Here is a 19,599-nt window from a genome sequence, read left to right as displayed (position 1 = left end):
GTACATTTTATTGATTTAATTATGCAGAAATGTAAAAACAATTGGTGGATTTTTTCCCCCCATTTTACTTTTGCTTACTTTTTTTCTTAATAAGGTTAGTATTGTTCCCAGAACTGGCAAATCGTATCAGTGTATCACTAATGACATCCAGCTAGATCTGAGGACCTGTTTACATCTTGCATTAACATGTATTTTGTGTGCGGATTGTATCTGGATATACTTTGGCCGGATTCCATTTATACTTTTGCTTAAAATTCATCCCCATTGTGACCAGAAGAGAGTCAGCTGTACTTTACTCACGTAAAAAAACACGTCAACACATAAATTGTTTCTGTTTTACTTTTGCTAACTTTTTTCTTTGTTACGAGTCGACAAGCTTGGCTTGGACACTTTTATCATCCCAGAGTGTAAGAAGCCTCATGGATTGGGGAACTCCAGCCTCCCATATTCTCCATCTTTTATCTAGTCATCACTCAGCAGATGCGTATTGTATACAGATAACAAAAATGCATTCCAGTTACACTTGTGTTAAACTTGTGTCTAAACTCAATGGCCATTTTATCAGGAACACCTCCAATATACCATTATATTACCACAATATAGCCGTTTTATTAAGTACACCTCTCCTTGTTTCTACACTCCATTCATGTCCATTTTATCTGCTCCACTTACCATATAGGAGCACTTTGTAGTTCTACAATTACAGACTGTAGTCCATCTGTTTCTCTGCATACTTTGTTAGCTCTTTTTTACCCTGTTCTTCACTGGTCAGGACTCCCACAGGACCACCACAGAGCAGGTATTATTTGGGTGGTGGATCATTCTCAGCAATGCAGTAACACTGACGTGGTGGTGGTGTGTTAGTGTGTGTTGCACTGGTGCGAATGGATCAGACACAGCAGTGCTGCTGGAGTTTTTAAACACTGTGTCCACTCACTGTCCACTCTATTAGACACTCCTACCTTGTTGCTCCACCTAGTAGATGTAAAGTCAGAGACGGTAGCTGCACAGTTTGTGTTGGTCATCTTCTAGTCCTTCATCAGTGGTCACAGGTTGCTGCCCACAGGACGCTGTTGGCTGAATATCTTTGGTTAGTGGACTATTCTCAGTCCAGCAGTGAGGTGTGTAAAAGCTCCAGCAGCACTGCTGTGTCTGATCCACTCAGACCAGCGCAACATACACTAACGCACCACCACCACGTGTCACTGTAGTGCTGAGAATGATCCACCACCCAAGTAACACCTTCTCTGTGGTGGTCCTGTGGGGGCCTTGACCACTGAATAACAGGGTAAAAGGGGGCTAACAAAGTATACTGAGAAACAGATGGACTACAGTCTGTAATTGTAGAACTACAAAGTGCATCTCTATAGTAAGTGAAGCTGATAAAATGGACAATGAGTGTAGAAACAAGGAGGTAAGAGTACATAATGAAGTGTACTTTGTAGGTTTACAATTACTGATTGTAGTTTATCTGTTGTTATATTTGTCAGCCATGTTTTATGACAAAATTTGTTTTTACATGATAAATATTGCAGTAATTTGATGCACAGACACAGTGCACTACTATTATTGTCACTGTGTTGTTTAAAACAGTAATTTTTGTAATTAACGTTCAATTGGTCTTTGATTTTAAGTATGGACTATATCCATAACATGCTTAGAAAAGCATATTGTTTGTCATGATATCATGAAAAGAATAAAATATCATCATATTGCCCAGCTCTAGGACCACCTCTGACAAGTTATTATTTGGGTCATTCTCAGCACATCAACATAGTAGTAACATAGACTATGTTCACACGGCATGTAAAACTGGCCCAAATCTGATTTTTCTCACCAAATCCGATGTTTTTGTTTGACTGTTCACAATATCTTTTAAATGTGACCTGTATGCGACATCAGTCTGAACAGATCAGCTCCTAAACTGACCTGCATGCGCAAAACAACAATGCTTCATGTTGCTTCACGTGGCTCATCCAGGGGTAAACAATCACAACTGCCAAAGAACACCAGTCACTCCCAGAGCTTTCAGTTTCATCTTCACCAGCATCACAGGAGCGATCATGAAGCTTCATTGACTGACAACTGGGCTCATCACAAAGAATGTGTTTGAGCTCGCCGTAAAAAGGGCGCGGTCACTTTTTGGTTCATGTCCTCGGATTCTTTAAACTGTGCTTTCAGACTTTTAACTGTTCTTTGACGCTGCAGCCTCGTTCTCCTACGGCTGCATTGAGCCATTTCTTTCTAAATCTCTTTGAACATGGAGGGGTTTTGGTTGAGCGTCATCTAATTTTTTGCACAAAAATATCACCCCAAATGTTTATGAGATCTCAGCAGTGTGAAAGTATGACGAATGTCGAGTTGGATTTACGTAAAAGTTGCATGAATTCCGATCTGGCTGTTCAGACCGAGTCGCATTGCCGCATATCGGATACGTATCAGATTTCAGTACCACATATGAAAGCGTCTCAAATCGGAATTGAAAATGTCAGATTCAGTGAGTTTTTGCTGTCCACACTGACACACAGACACACATCTGTGTCACAAATAACGAAAAAGATCGGATTTGGGCCACTTTTACCTGCTGTGTGAACAAAGCCATAGTGGCAGCATTACGGGGTTTTTTTAAAGACTGTGTTCTGTATCTTTCGATTGTCTTTTGCCATTCTTTTCTGTTCCACCACCCAGTATGGAAGAGCAAAACTGACATGAGGCTGACGTTCATCTAGATCTGTTACTGTTAAGGAATATTGACCTTAAATCAGCAACATTAACTTCCTCTAAAATTTCCTTTTTTTTTTTTTGCTGTTCTCTTGCTGTCTTCACTGACCTCCCTGTGCCCTCTTTGTCCTGTGTTGATTTACTGGTTTTCCTGTTGTCCTTTATCATTCCCTTCTCTTCCTATTTGGTACCCTTTTACTGTTTGTCTCTCATCCCCATGAGTCAGAGCTTTTTTTTTATATCAAATTCATTCCTTGTAGGTGTTCTTTGTTTTTCTCTCTCCCTCTCTTTCTATTTCTCTCTCTGACACCCCCCACCTCCCTAAACCCCATAAAGTGCTAAAGGCAGAGGGGCTGCGGTACAGGGGTGAGGCGTGTGGTGGTGAGTCGGGAGGGGGTGTAGTGGTGTTAGGGTGGTGAGGCGAGGCAGTGGGGGGGGGTGTGTAGTGGCGTTAGTGTGAGGAGTGCTGAGCTGAATCCTGACCTCCAGCTGTGCTCTCAAGTGAGGCTAATTTCACCCCTCGCTACGCAGCCGTCTGATCTGCTGCACTCAAAGCCTGCCCAAGCCTGCACGCTAGCACCACTAACAAAGAGAACCATGACCAAGCACACCTCCACTGTCCCTGCCTCACAGATGCACACAGCAGCCAAGACAGGAGCTCCGTTTGTACAGTTTTAGGCCAAAGCCAGATGTGTGGAGAACAATGCTGTTTAGCTGAGGATATTAGGGCTGATATTAGGGTTGAGTTTTATCAACTAGGCCATCATTTTGTGATGTCTGCCCATATTAGGAAATGGGGCGTTCTAAACAGATTTTCTCTACAGGCATGGCATGGAAAATTTAAAATTAGTTCAAAAACTAGAAAGTTCCAAGCCCAATACATTTTGTACTGTGTACATTTCCCCACTAAATGTCACTGGAGCCCAGTTTCTTAAAAGTATCTTAGTGTTAAGATCATCTTAACTGGTAGAGAAAGTGTTCAAAATGATGCTCGCTCTTCCATTTAAGAATATTCTTTGTGCTCGAATGCTTTTGGGAAACCCAGCCAGGATCCAGTGAATAATGCGGAAAAATGCCAACTGAATCATAACGGTTACCACTCAAAACGCTACTTTATTGACTCTGATTGAACTTTAGAAATGGTGTGAATGAATAAATGAATTAATAAATAAATAAACATTGATGCTGTGTGTAACAATTTCATTGAAATGTTGAAATCATCATCATCAGAAAAATTAATCAAATGTTTGAAATAGCATAGTTTGTCCCATTTTAACAGTTTTCCAAAATATTTTATAATGAATGTATTTTTAAATATTTGTATATACTATATTATTTTAAAAAGCATACACACCTTGTTTGAAGACCTAATTAAGTAAAAGAAGTACTGAGATGAGTCTGTATATATTACAATGCCCCCCAACCTAATAATTAGAGAATTGAAGATTACATTGAAGAAAATGTGTAAAGTTACATCCATAAATGAGGCCTTTGTGAAAAATAGAATAGTGATTCATCGATTTATCATAGTATCGGCACAGCTCCAGTGGATACTGAGCTTTCTCCCTGACTGCAGTAAGGTGCAATTACTGATGGACTGACTGTTGTTTTGAATAAGAAGCCAATCAACACAAGACGCTAATCACTAGGTTATGAGTTCCTGTGATCGTGTTCAGGCTTTGATATTGTGTTTTGCTGATGGCTGTGTTAGGTCGAGCCGCTGCTGCCCTTTTAAGCAGACATCACAGAAAGTGCTGTGCCCTCTCTGTTTCCGTGGTAACAAGGCAGAGAGCCTTGTACGTGGCTTGTCCCCTTATCGTGGGACGACACCCCTCTTCCTGCTGCAGGGCAATGCCACCCCCCTCCCAAACGCACTCATATACACACACTTTTACGCATTGCACACAGTCTGTGTGTGTAGATTGTGTCTTGCATGGCTCTGCTTGGCTTTGTGATTTAAAACTAGTATCAATTGCATGTGTTTGCTTTAATGCAGTCTGCTGGGTGGTATTAATAAAATTCAAGCTCATGATATTTTCAAAATATGTTATGGTCAGTGAACCTAGTCTGTCTGAATACTGGTACTCTATGCGAGTGGTTTTCAAATTGTTGGTGACCCATTGGGGTCGTAGGGAGGGGATGAGTGGGTCGTGAGGATGCTGCGTCAATTCATAATTTTGGTTGCTTTTCCACACGAGCAGAGCTGAATGAAGTGCGTTTTAGATCAGAAGGGTGAACTGCGCCATTTCTGCTTTGCAATGCACCGTTTGCAGAGCTCTTGTGTGTTAGCAATGGCCTTTGAGTTCACAAAGTGAAGCTTTCTACATCGAGCTTCATGTGAACGGTGATGGTAGGATTAAGTGGTCAAATCATTCAAAGCTTTGAGTCTATTTTTTGCTGTTTGCAGTGAGCTTCATACCACTAGTGCAAAATACATTTTCCATTTTCTACTTGTGATTGTCGTCATATAAAAATGATGCAAAAACATTCAACTTTGCTGCCATGCTGCATAAAGCAAGCTTGCTTTAGCCTAATTTATGCTGCTGATATTTTGACAAAGCATGCAATAGCCTAACACGAGGGATAACCACAGTTATGCCAAACAATCCTAATGCAAATATATGTGCCTGTTCATTTTTATTGTTGTAATACCAAACAAATGTTCGCATGTATGCCAGTCTTAAACGCTGCACTTACCGCTGGTGGTATCGTGTATCACTGTTAGAACAAAACCTTGTATCTCCAAAATGGTAACTAAGAAGGAAAAAACGACTTGACTTTTAATGGAAGTAAATGGAACCAGACTTTTTTCCAAGTCATTTTGGTCTGTTTCTTTAGGTTAGTTCATCACGAAACTTACACATAATGTAAAGAACAACAGGCATTTTCAAATTATGTCAAAAACTGAAAAAGGTTTCATTCCGACAGCATGGATATCATGATGGAATGGATAACATAAAGTATGTAATAGTGTATGCCTAAGCATCCTTCATTATTTTATCATGGCATGTTATTGTTAATTGAAAGAACTATAATATTGCATAAAAGCAGGCTAAAAGCCCAAGGACAGTAACATTAAATTTGATTGGCATGAAAAAGATGGGGAAACCCTGCTGTATGTGAAAAGCTGCTCTGTGTGTATTATTTTGTACTGTTTTTTGTTGTTTTTTCTCATAAACGTTCAACAGATTTCACCTTAAACAGTATTGAAAAATTAGCCAAACAGAAATCAGGTTTCCGAAAGAAAAATTACTATTTATTTTAGGGATGCATTGATGTGCAAATTGTGTGCCGATGCCAATTTCCAATATTTTCCATGTACATATCTGCACATACTTATGCATAAACATTTATAAAATGTAGCAATTTGGACTAAATCTACCTAGATTAGCATTACAAACAAATATAAATATTTATTTCCAGTAAAATTAATGAAATGCTGAAATTTTAGTAGCGTCTCCTAAATATTCTGCTATTGTGGAGTACAATAAATACGCTCAAATATCATATAGAATTCTGATATTATTCTGATATCATCATACATCTATAATTTATTTCGTTTTTATGTATTTTGAACTGTTCTTTTAAAACTATCTGAAGCACCAAGCAAATAACATACATTAACCTTTTTTTGTCAATGTAACAAAAACTAAAATTCAGTATTATTTTTGTAAAACCAGTATAGATGATATATAACTCAGCACTAAATGCGAACATCACCGCCTTGATCTTCTGGTCTGTGTTTGACCCTGAAAGTGTTATAAGATATATCAGCATAACAGCCCCCATTCAAAGATTACAATGTTATCAGCACATACATGAAAAGCTGCTCCACACACTGAGTGTGCTTGGCCTAACGGGTGTCTTTGTTCTGTTGCAGTGTTCATATCCTGTCTGGGAGGACTTCAGTGCCAAGGCTACCAAGCTGCATGCCCAGCTCCGGTGAGACTACCTTGTGCCTCACATCCGTACCTGTCATTATGAGGACATTATACATGCGTTTATTATTGCAGACTGAGAAAAGCTCATGTCATCATTTCTGTCTTTATTTCTTATACAGAACCACCGTGCTAGCAGCAGTGGCCTTTCTGGATGCCTTTCAGAAGGTGGCAGACATGGCAACCAACACGCGAGGTAGGATGTGGTGTATGGAGGATTTATAAAACGGGATCATGTCATAGGGAACCTCAGTGGAGAGTTTTTTTTTTGTTGGAAAGTATTGTGTGGATGGATCAGCATACAATCCTAGAAATGAAGGTTCCAAAATGCTTTTTGGCTTTGGCAGACAGTTCTAGGTAAAACCTGTAGTGTAGTGATACAGAAAATGCTAAATTTAATTCAGTGCATTACTGTGGTGTCTTACTACAGTACATTTGTCTATACAGCAAAAATAAGGAGCCTTATGTTCATATGTTTATGTTAATATGTTTCTGTTTGCACCATGTGCACAGCTTATATGTATGCACACTATGGGCATTACAGTGCGCATAATTTCAGGTTCAATACAAATTTCATTTCAGTTTTCAATTGAATTAAAAGATTCAATTAGATTTTTCATATTTAATCTGTTAAAATATTAAAAATGATTCTACAGAGCTTGTGTATGCTAGAGAATATCGTCGCTGTCCAATAAAAAAACATGCAACTCCATTTTTTTGTGATTTTTACTTTGCTGCATCATTTGAGCTCAGCAGCTGTCCTTTACATTATGTGATGATTGGATGAATAGAAATGCTTCAAAATTGCTTAGAATTAAATCTCTTTTCATTAACTTACATTGAAAGTAAAGAACGTTTTTGCCCTCTCCTGTAAAGTTACTATTTTGGAGATACTTGTTTTTCTTTGGACAGTGACGATATAATACACAGTATACTTCGCATGAAAGGAAAGGCTGGTTCAAAGCAGAATTAGTTATATGGTGTGAGCTGAACAGAACTCCTAATTTCCATGTCACTCGTTTTGAGTCGTCCCCTTAACAGTGATTGGTCCATGGCATGAGCTTGCTTTTAGCGGTGCTGAGACTTACACTGAGTTTTTTTTAAGCTGTCAGTATTTAAGCAAAAAACGACTTTCCAAAGCAAAACAATGTCTTCTTGCCCTTTTTGGTGGTTTGAGTTCATTTGGTGTGGTGCTTGCTACTTCTTACACCATCATACACCGAGTTCTTTTTTAGCATATTTACTTCACAGCCATTTAGTTCTTTCATTGTTTGAAAAAAATCACAACTTCTTGAATTTGTAGTTGATTTCTAAAAAGTTGATAAAAAGTTTTAGAAAAATCCAGTATGTAACATAAGCCCTTCCCCCCGTATTAGTGATATTAAATTAAATAGATATGTGTAAGTTCCTTTGAACCTGGACGTTCTTTATACTCTCTTTTACATAAAAATGGTTCTTTAAAGCAGTGTTTATCTCAGGGACCCCCCAGACAGTCCATAATTTTGCTCCAACCGTGCAACACACAGTGATAGAACAAAAATGTGGATCATCTTGGAGTTCCTGAGGATCGGTTTGAGAACCACTGCTTTAAAGAACTATCTGTTCGTAGCTTTTTTAGGGAAACAGAAGTGGTTCTTCTATGGAGCTGCACTGAGAAACCCTTTCTGTCGCTGTTATTTTTAAGACTGTAGGGCATGAGAGATGTGTTTAGAAGTCTGTGGATTGTAAATGGAACATTATGCGGTGGTGTCACATAAGATTAGTGCTGCCTTAAATTGCGCTTTTTGGAAAAACTAACTTTACCCCTAATTGTCTTTGGCATCCCCTTCTGAAGATTTTTATCAGCCGTTATAATTATATTCATTGATTAAAAAGTGCAGCCTACTTATTCAAGCCTTGAGGTACACTTGAACTTGGCTTATGCTCATTTAGCTACTAGTGACAAAAAAGGCTATGCTTGTCTTCAAAAAATGGATAAAGTGTATGAAGCGGAACAAAGCCTTAGTTCATAGCTGGAGAGAGAAAGAGAGAGAGAGGGAGAGAGAGAGGGATGGTGGGCGTCAGGTTATTTTTGGACTGCTCGCCAGTCATTGTTATGAGACGGAGTCAAGATCCTTTAGGGAAGCTGTCCAGTGGTAAAGAACACACGTAAAAGGATACTAAAAAAAACACTGTTATGATTACGACCTTAATTGTCTGCCATTTCTCCTTTGTGGGGAGTTCTCTTGTTCTTTTTCTCTCATCTCATTTTAGGCTGCCCCAGGTTATGGTAGTAACCCATCCCGGTGAGTGAGAGTGTGTGTATGCATCTGTGTGTGTATATGAGGCTGAGGAAGTGTGTGAGAGAGATGCAGACAGGCTCAGAGACTTTAATGAGCTGACAGGGTTTTGGAGCTTTCCTGTATGGCCTCTTAAAGCAGCAAGGGGTTCCTCCTACCTCCCCTGCAGACGGGGAGGGGGGTAAGGGAACTGTAGATGGAGGGAAAGAAGAAAGACGGGGGTATTAAAGTGATTTTGATAGCAAAAAAAATCACATGTACACAGTTTTCTTCTTACTCCAAGTGTAGTCATTCAGCAAAGGCGTTTACATATATATATATATATATATATATATATATATATGATTTTTGTTAATGTAGTGGTGGCACTACAGCCCTGTCTTACTGACTGTAAATAAAGAAACCAGAAACCACACTGGTGACCAGCACGGCTGCTGCTGCCCTATACCTGCTTAAAAAAGACATTGCAAAGCAAAAAAGATATCTTTTGGAGCCAGAAAGACATGCTATTTTGAGTTTTGACTAATTTTGGTAAGAGTTTATGAACGGATAGCCGCAAAAGCAATCACAAAAGGGAAAAAAAAACTTACGCCAAAATTAGTAGAGGGCTGTAGGCTTACTTTCAAATGAGCAATGTTAAATGCTGATAAGGACTCATTTTTCTGTTTTCTATTCAGTGGATGATGTACTGTCATGTTAGTTTGTCATAAATGTATTATGTATGGAAAAAATACATATATTCTGTCACATTCTAAAATCCTGGTAATGTGTAAGTGTCAATTAATCATACATTTTTGCTGTCTTCCTGTTAACTGAGCACATAGATACTACTCCTTACTGTGATTGGTCCAAACATTACATTGTCACTGAATAGAGGCTTTTAGGAGATTTTGACAGAATTTGTGTTCAGCACTGATTCAGTTTTTGAGCCTCCAATTAGTAGAAAAGGCATTTAGAGCCTATTGAAACACTGAATTTGAGTCAGATGAAAAAAAATAATATAGTAGAGCTCAAAGCCAATTTGCAAAATTTGCCGAATAGAACATTTCAGGTATTAGTTATACTGTATTGTCAGAATTTTTATCTAGAAGTATGATGCTGCCATGATGTTGCTGGGTTGCACTAATACTAGACAGATCCAAATCAAATCAAACTTGTGTGATTGCTGGTAGTAGAATGTTCTCCCTCATTCAGTCTGGTTCATTGGGCTTGCCAGTTCTTTTTTCTGGACATCAGCATGTTGCAGCTGCTTTAGAATGTTTGGTCAATGTTCACAGCTCTTAAGCTTGCTGGTTTATAATGCGCATGGCTTGTTGGGGTTTTTAATATTGATATGATATAATAGATTGTACTTTATGGCATTTCTGCTTTTGCTGTGATACTAATAATAGTCAAATTTCATTGTAATTGGTATCAACTACCAAAATGTTAGTATAGTGACAACTCTAGTCTTTAGTTTTGCACTGGAACTATAACGCTAATGTAGCTAACAAGTAATATAAATGTATGACTTTGAATTAGCATTGAGCAAACTGCGTGCCTTATCATCACACAGTTACCTCAAACTGTGTCAAAGTTGTTAAGTAATCATCATTGTGTGATATACTGTTAAAAAAAGTATGTTGGTGGTAGGAGCTATTTTGAAGCCTGATTTTTTTGCCAGACTATTGCTTTAACCAGCTAAGCATGTAGATGGGTATAGGCTATTGGCTCTTATTGCAAACCGAGAGTAATCGTGCTGACCAGGATGGAGTTAGGTCACTGAATTAGATGAGAGAAGCCTGTCTTTGTGTGCTCTTGAGGACAGCTAGCTCAGGAATGACTGGGTTGGCTCCATCAAGGCTGTCCACAAGCATGACAGAGAAGACATTTAACAGTGCTCTATAGAAAGAGTCCATTGGCTGGCGACTTCTGTGATGTTGACCGCTCAGGCAGCAGATGGGACTGTCGCAGATGCTCGCTGTGATTCCAGCAGATCTGTGCGCAGACAGTGTTCACAGCTGGTCTCCTGAATGTAGGTCAGGGACATGTCTACAAAGTATAGGTTATTAATGGTTTTTCAGTTATTCCTGTGTTTGAAAATTAAAAAAAAACTGTTTTATCAATGTTAAACTTTTAAATGTTTACCATGAAAAGCTCGCTGCTTTTCCTGGTAACCACATAAAAATTTTATTTAACAGAGGATGTATTGCTCTGCAAAAACTTTAGCTAATATGAACAGCAATATTAGGGAAAATGTACAAATAAACCACATTTATTTGATGTCAATTTTTAAGTTATTATGGGAAAATACAAAGTAGAAATTTTGTGAATTTAGCACGCCCTACGCTGCTGGTCCACACAGAGCGCTGTACTATCACTCTGCTCAAATGGCATTTTCCAATAAAAGGCCTGGACTGAATCATTTTGAGTTGTGGTTCATCTCTGACTCAGATGGGAGCCCTAGGGCTGGCCCAGACCTCATCTCAGGCTTAGAATGGGCTGAAGACAGATGAGCTGTTGTTCTCTCGCTGCCATGTACTTTCCCAGATAGCTCTTAGAGGTCTAAGTGGGCAAGAAACTGCATGACTTAACACGAATTTTTACACTCTGATGTTCCAGTGATCTCAGCTTTACTTGCAGTACATTATCAAATGCCCCTTTTTCAATCAGCTCCAGCAGATCTCCTTTGGTGCATTTGCGTTGGTGCGAATGGCTCTGTCGCTCTCATGCCAAATGCGGCATGGGGGCTGTAGCCTGCCTGTTGGTCATGTGACCTGATTGATGAGCGTGCTGGACGCCAAAGGACAAGCCCTCGCCAACCGTCCACACACCTCACAAACCTGCCCGGGAACAACATCAGAGGGAGAGTGAGAGAGGCGGTTCGGCTTGGGATCAAACAGTCTGGAGTATACCACAGGGCAGCTGGAGGGGATAGGTGGAGAGAGATGGAGAGAGAGACAAAACAAAATAGAGAGAGTGAAGATAAGTGAAGGTGAGGTCAGGGTGGAATATGGAACAAAGCGTGTCAGTTCAACTTTGGTTAATAAAGTTGTTATTGTTCTAGCTCTGTCATGAACTGATGAGTAATTGTCATATGAATGATTGCATTGCATTACAGTGATTTAACTGTATTTTTATTATTTTTTTAATTTCTTATTGCAGTCAAATTAAACACTCTATTCAGATGATTTTTCTGTTTCATATGAGGATCATTTCGCTCTTTAGCCATGTTGTTAGCCTATTTAAAAGGCAGCGCAAAATGAACACCCTTGGCTTTAATTTGAAGGGGCTGCTTTGGCTGTAAATGCATAGCTGAGCCTAGTATGGGCTGTTTCTGTGACGCCCCTGCACCGCACGCAGTACGACAAACCTTTTAACCCAAAGAAATGAACATTCTGCTGTGGTCCACAGCAAAGACAAGAAACGCGAGTTTTAAGGTAAATCAGTGGGGTGAGGTTTCCTGGAAGCATCTTAGCACAAAGATGATTCTTAAATGGTAGAGTGAGCATCACACTGAACACTTTCTCTACCAGTTAAGATGATTTAAACACTAAGATGCCTTTGGGAAACTGGGCCAAAGTTAGCTATTTAGCTCATTAGTTAGGCTTCTTGTGACTTGTGTGATGAGCCAAAAGGTTAATTACCTCATCATGCCTTGTAAATGTAGAAGCACTCAAGGCCGGTGCCATGCACCATTGTTCTTTGGAGCAAATGCAAGCATTTTCCTTGCACTAGAGAACTAATTTTTTAACAAATAATGTATCGACTGCCATTATTTTGTGCATCTCTAGAATTTAGCCTTGACTGCTGTAAACTATCCCTGACTGGCTCTATCGATGGCTTATCTCAGTTTTCAGTAGCACATGTGGATGTATGGCCACAAAAGCATAGACAGACTAGCAGTGAACCATAGTGTAATGGGAACAAACACACAAATACAAACACACACACTCACTCACATACTCCAGACCTTCATCCTCTCAGTGGGGGTCTGCTGTGGCGAGGAAGGAAATGAACGCTTCCTGCCAGTAACTGCCTTTAATCTGCTTCTCATTTGCTATCGTTTTACTGCTCTTCCTTTGCCTCCATCCCTCCTTCCGTTAGTCTTCCTCCTCCTCCTCCTCCTCCTCCTCTCCTCTCTTCTGCGCTGCTCTTCAAGCTAGTTCAGTAATGCAAAAACACTTGTGTTATTATTGCAGCCTGGTTTGGAGCAGAGCTGTTGAGAATCTAGTGATGTAGACTGCAGCCTGCCTTTCATTTAAGGGGAATTAGGAGCATTATGCTTTCTGAGGTGTGTGTAATAAGCACCAAAGGAGAAAGAGTAGCACCAGGAGGCATGGATTATTGTCACAGTCTGTATGGATGGTCTGTGTACATTTTCAAGACCAACATGTGGTGATCTGTGTAAAAAATACAGAGGAAAACAGGATCAAGAAAAGATACTTGTTTCATTTTTTATAGCTGAAAGAGAAAGTTTGTGAACAAACTTTAAGTTGGCTTGGAAAAGCCAGTTATTAATGTTAAAACGTTAAAATAGTGGTAGTCTGTTGATAGCTGCTAAAGTGTTGCTTAGATGTTGCTAGCCGGTTGATATGGTATCCAAAGTTCATTGGATTTGGTTGCTACCTTAAATGCACTGCCACCTTAAATTCAGTTCTAACTTAAATGTACTGCCACCTTAAATTCAGTGCTACCTAAAACGCAGTTCCACGTTAAATTTAGTGTCACATTAAATGTAGTGACAACTTGAATCTTTGGTCTCGGTTACTGAGTTTAAGTTTAACAGAAAATTACACAAAAACCTCAAGAACTAAATATAATATTACATCTGTCAGTATTCAAAGTGCCATTAGTACTGTTTTCATTCTTTTCAGGAAACTTGCTTTCAGTTTTTCAAAGAAATCTGCAAGGATATTTTTTCCACATCTCCAAAGTTCAGTTGCATTTTCTTTGTCTGACTGTCCAAGTAATCACAAGCATATTCAATAATGATGAGGTCTCAGCATTTTCTTTTCTCAGTAATGGCTTCTTAACAACTACAAATCCTTTGAGACTCATAGTGTTGAGTTGTCCTCTCACAGTGGAAGGATGGACAGATACACCTGTGGATTTTTCCAAATCTGAAGCAGCTTGATTTTCTCCTCTCTCTCAAACATGAAAGCTTTAAGTGCTGTTTATCTGATGGTGACAGGTCTGGTAGTCTACCAGCTCTTTCGTAGTTGTTAGGAGCCCCATTTTCTCTGTATATTTAATTAAATATTAAACTTCAGTTTTGGAAACTCCTGTTTTTTCATTTATTTTCCTTTGACTTTCCACTTCTTTATTCAAGTGGATCATCTTATATCTAATCTCCTCAGAAAAGTGAATAACTTGTACTTAATGACCAATAAATAAATGAAAGCTGGTCTCTGTGTTTTGCACAGTACTGTATACGTGTGTGGAAACTGAAATGAAATAAGAAGACGATCTTTGGCTTGCCTTCTCTCGTCGTTTCCTCTGTTTCTCTCAGTGCTGCTCATATGAGTTTCCCTTTGGCAGTCTGTGCGCTCACAGCTGTGCTAGGCGTGAATATTAAAGTGCAGGGGTCTAGCCCAAACAGCCTGGCACGGCGGCGCTCGTAAAGGGAGAGCATGCAAATGTGCGCTGAGCGCCTCACCCGCCGCTTTACTGCCTGTCTGCGTGAGCCCAATCGCAGCCACTGTAATGAACATCATAAATCTAATTCATACACCAGGGGGCAAAATGGCTTCCCTCCACAGACACAGAGAACAGCTCAGCAACTGGCACACTGGGTCAGGTTGTATTTTTGTGCATGTCAGTGTTTGTGTGGACTAGTGTCGTGGGGGGGGTTACTGCAGATGTGAGCAGTGTAGGCATAGGGTGTTACTGTTCACACAGGCATGTTAGCAAACACAGGCCAGATAGGTCTAGGCGGAGCATCTTGAGTGGACTGGGCTGTGTCCTGGGCTTTTTTTTATTGATTGGCGCATCAAGACAGCAGGAGCCGCATGGAACATACAGTTCTTTCATCTTTTGAGAAAAGTTAAAAAAGTTAAATTCCAACATGTTTTTCAGCATTTCTGCATTTGCATTACATGCTGGTTCTTAAAATGACAAAATATGCTTGCAAGAAATGGTTCTTTAAAGACTGGCCCATTGAAAGGTTCTTTAGAGACGTGGTTACGGTCAGTACCTTTACAGTTGATATCTTTTTTTAAGATTGTGCTGCTGCATAGACAACCTGCTGTATCCTTTATGACAGAATTATGGCTGATATGAAAGCATGTTTTAGCTCTGGAACAAAGAGTGAGCTCTAAAATGTTCACTGCGCAGTCCTCACTGATAAAGACAGAGTTGTGGGTTTGCCCGTCCATTTTAAGTGGCTCATAGTCTCTCAGTGTCTCACTGCACTAAAGCATGCAGCGTCTTGAATGGTCCTGTCTCAGTACAGACATGCACTATTGTGCCTGTTTCCTTTTGATTGAAATGAGTAGTTCTTTGTTTTCTAAAGAGAAATTGACCGACTCAAGGGACTCACTGGTTGCAAATGGTTCTATTAGAGAAAGTTTTGAAAAACAGTTTTGTACTTTATGCATGGGTCAGATCACTGCAGTGTCATGTCATTGACTTTGGATAAGCAGAGAGGCACTGTAAGGAAAGAAGAGAGAGAGGGAGAGAGAAAGAGAGAGAGAGAGAGAGAGAACAGAACATGGAGTCAAGGTCGGTCAGAGACCCTAGAGGTTAGCCTCGCTTATGCCAAAAGGAAAAAGAACTGAAAAAAAGCCATAAAAAACTCTTAGTAAGCATGTCCGGCCTTGCACTTTCCCCTTCAACGCTCCTTCATTACAGGCAACAGGAGAGGAGGTGAAGCGCTCTCTAATTCTGCTGGGTGGTGTAGCTCTTTAGGACCTCCCGTTGGCAGAGGGCTCCTGACTCAGCTCTTTCCATGCCACCCCCCCCACTCTCCGCCCCAGAGAGCACCTGTTTCTTACTGAGAGAGTTTATGTGGAGATCAGCACTCTTAAACACCCCCCTTCAGGCAGACACTCACCACTGGCGTCATTATTCTTATTATCATTTTACAATAAAGAATCAGAATGAGCAGAAAGTTCTTAAGATCTATAGTGGCTTTGGATTCTACCTATTCAGGTTATCTTATCTACATCAGTGTAGATTAACCCCTTAAATGGCCAGGGCCCACCTACAGGCCCAAAGTTTTATTACACAATTCTGTAACCCACAAATGGCTCAACTAGTTTGCATTGAAGTCCCTGTATTAATAAGCCTTAGTATGTAATAAGCCTGGGAATTTAAGGGGTTAATTGACAAGACAAAAGGCCATCACTTCGCATATTTATGAAAAACGAAGTACTAGAAAGAACTATGTTTCTTAAAAAATGTCACTTTGTCTTTTTCTTTGTAGTTCAACAACATTCTTTATAAGATCACCTAATGGGCTGAAATCCTATGTTTTTCTTGCATTTGACTTTCCTACCGTGAGGCCTTCTTATCTTCTTATGACATTTGTGTGGTTTTATGTACCAAAAACAGTAATATTTCATTTTTAACATCACCTCTCTCCTAATCCCTCAGAATTAGACAGGCTGTTTTGTTACAATTCCTTTAAGATTTGCATATGTAAATAAGCCATGTTTTGATTGGCTGCCTTGTACTGGGCCTCATTCAAAACACAGTCCAGCTGAAACATTCCATCAACAAACTTGAGCATGAATAAATGGTGCTAAGCTGAATAGGAGGGATATAGGAATGTAAATTTGTTGGTTTTGTGACATCGCGAAGAAGAAGTGAATTTGAAATGGACTGTGATTGTGTTAGTTTTCATGTATGGTCTATGCACTGGAGAGTGAATGGTATGTTTTGAAATTTCAGTAGCGTTTACAACACTACATTCTTTTAAGGAAAAGGTCAGTTTTTCCCTGATACGGGCCCTTCAAACTTTATTAGACCCATAACAGTGTTTAGTTGTCTTTTTTTTACTGTTTTTAGTGGATTTTTCTGTCATGTGTTCTGCACAGCTCTCTTTTATGCAGAGCTTAAGTTGAAAAAAGACAAAATCGTATCTGCGTCATGAGGGGTTTTTACTGTGCTGACCAATTGGATGAAAAAGAATGTGGGCCTTCGATAACAGCAGCACCCTGAACTATATGATATTAGCAAAATATTAAAAAATAGAAGCTTTTTTAACAGTTTAGGCTGATTTTATAGCAGCACCCTACTTGCTAGTTAACAGATCACTTTCTAAAAGGGTGTGAGGGAACTTTCAACCTGTACATATCAGAACGAGAGCTAGATCGTAGAGATGATTGACATTTATGACGCTATTGTTGCTTAGCAACAGTACAGCGAGACGGTCAGCCAGAAGCAACATTCCAAAAACATGCTGGCAACTCCTAGAAAAAAAAAACCTTCAGAAAAAATGCAATGTGACCCCCATCTTTGACCGTTATAGTGCTTGTAAACTGTAGTGTACTGTTAATGAACTACACTGTTTGACAGAAGAATAATTGTGATCATTATAAATAATAGTTAATTACATTCTGTTTTGAACATTGGTGTATTTTGTCACATTGTATTTCGCCAATAAGCCGTTTTACCGCAATTAAACACTCTGTTTAGCATGATGGCGGTAAAATCACCAGTGGCTTATTGCTGTAGTAGAACACTTTACACATATCATTAAATGGCATTAAAAGCACACTGAAATCCTCAAAGTGGTTCCAGTAGCAAAGGAAGATAAAGTGTGTTTTTGTTGCTGGAGACCAGAACAGCTCACAACAGACCTTCACCAACTGCTCTTGAGGGTGATATTCCACAGAATCCATGTCCTCCTCATAATGAAGACCACTCATCCCCATCTAGCCATAATGAAGAGACCCATCTTTTCAATGTCATGCTCCATAAAAAGGGATGAACAGCCTCGTCTCTGTCTCTCTCTTGGCAGCTGTTTGGTCATCACCTAGCGCCAGATTCCCTGATCGTTAATTAGAAGAGAGGAATGTCGATTTCCATTAGAATCGGTGGCCATGATGACCTTTGGGTTCACATGGCCGAGAGGGGACGTGTCCTTTATCATTCCGACCCATAGCCCATAAAGTGTGGCCTCGGCGGTTGTTATTCACGTGTATTTGGGCTCCCCAAGTGGTAGCCTAATCATTTCTCAAGATTTACCGTTTCTTGCTCTGTGCTTCTTATTGCCTTTCCCAGGAAGCCTGAGTGCATATGAGGAATATGAAAACAGTTGAGGCTCTGCAAGGCACTTTCATCTTATTTCTGATGAAATATTAACAGAGCTTTGGATTGCAGAATTATAGTCCTAATTAAGATGTCTGCCTTTGTAGCCCCTCCAGCTATGCCCCCATGAGAGCCTACTCCGCTGGGACGTGAAACGGAGCGCAGGACCAGAGCTGGAAGAGATATCAGAAATTCAGTGAAAAGCTCTGGTCCCTATAGGTAGAGCGTGCGGTTGCTGACGTGTGTCTGGAATGCCTTGGCTATTCTGAAAGTGCTGATGAGAGGAAGAGACATCCTGCTGTGTATGTATGACAGAGTATTTCCTCGTCTGTTTCCATCCCACAAATGATGGAGGTTTATGACGTTGCAACCTCAACCGTGCCTTTCGGAAAAACAAGCACAAAAGGTAGTATAGAATGGAGGGTCGTGTGGGGGGCAAGTGCGAGTCACGGCCACAGACAGGGGATTTTGTCAGCCTCCCCCTCTGTCTGCGCCATCTCTCCCGGTTTTATTCCATTCCATCTCTGCGATTGGTTTTGACAGCTCAATATGGCCAATGCGCTCGTCATGATAGACTAATCCATGCGGGCGGGGGGTGAACTTGGCCCAGCTTATAGGTTGGCTTCTGCTGGGCTGGATTCACTCACTTGTATTTACATTTTGCTTCGCCGCTGTCAAATCAGGCTTCATTTACATTATGTGAGCATTTCATGATGAATGGACCAACAGAAATAGTCCAGAATTCACTTGGAATAGAAGCTTATTATATTAACATATTAAAGTTAAGACATTTTTGCCTCCTAGAAAGTTACCATTCTGGATATGTGAGCAGTGATTTACCTGTGCATGTGTAGCAGACATGATTTAATCCAGAGTGGCTTATAATGGCAGTTGAATACAGTCTTGCCCATGGACACTCAAAGGGGTGGGAATCTCTAGACACCACATGATTTGATTTAGATTCCGGCTACGTAGATTATAAACAGATTCTCAAGGCATCTTGATTTTTGATTTCTGTAGCCTGAATTATTATTCTTTCCCTGTATATGTTGTTAACAACTAGTCTCCCTGTATTTGCCTTTCTTTTTTAGTTCTTTTATCATATAATTATAAGAATGTGTATATATTGATTATTCTACTGAACTAGTTCAAAGGGACAAGGATTATGTTATGATCTGTTTAAAACTGGGGCATTGATTGAGATAGTAATAAGCTAAATATATACTTTATATGAGGAGAATTTGTATTTTTAATTTTTTTAAAAGATCTTTTTCATTTCTTTTAAAGTGAAATTTGAAGTTTTAGATTTATAATGAGTTTAATTTTTAAATAAAAATTGCTCTCCTACATTTTCATGTCACTACAAACACAAAAGCTGTGTCTCAAAGATAAGGACACAGACGAGGAAGGTTGCATTTCTCAGCCAT

General features: G+C 39.7%; 1 protein-coding gene across 9 annotated transcripts in view; it reads left to right on the top strand.

The window, feature by feature from the left end:
- mtss1lb (MTSS I-BAR domain containing 2b) overlaps positions 1-19,599 on the top strand; it is a 103,884-nt gene that overhangs the window by 13,789 nt on the left and 70,496 nt on the right. For all 9 annotated transcript variants that reach the window (XM_036584304.1, XM_036584301.1, XM_036584299.1 and 6 more), the window contains exons 2-3: positions 6,602-6,663; positions 6,782-6,855. In XM_036584304.1, the coding sequence (XP_036440197.1) occupies positions 6,602-6,663; positions 6,782-6,855 (136 nt within the window). The remainder of the gene's footprint in view (positions 1-6,601; positions 6,664-6,781; positions 6,856-19,599) is intronic.

The sequence above is a fragment of the Colossoma macropomum genome, unplaced genomic scaffold, assembly GCF_904425465.1.
Source record: "Colossoma macropomum unplaced genomic scaffold, Colossoma_macropomum, whole genome shotgun sequence".
NCBI classification, from domain to species: domain Eukaryota; kingdom Metazoa; phylum Chordata; class Actinopteri; order Characiformes; family Serrasalmidae; genus Colossoma; species Colossoma macropomum.
The sequence above is the reverse complement of the archived record's forward strand: the minus strand, read 5'-3'. Positions and strand labels throughout refer to the sequence as shown.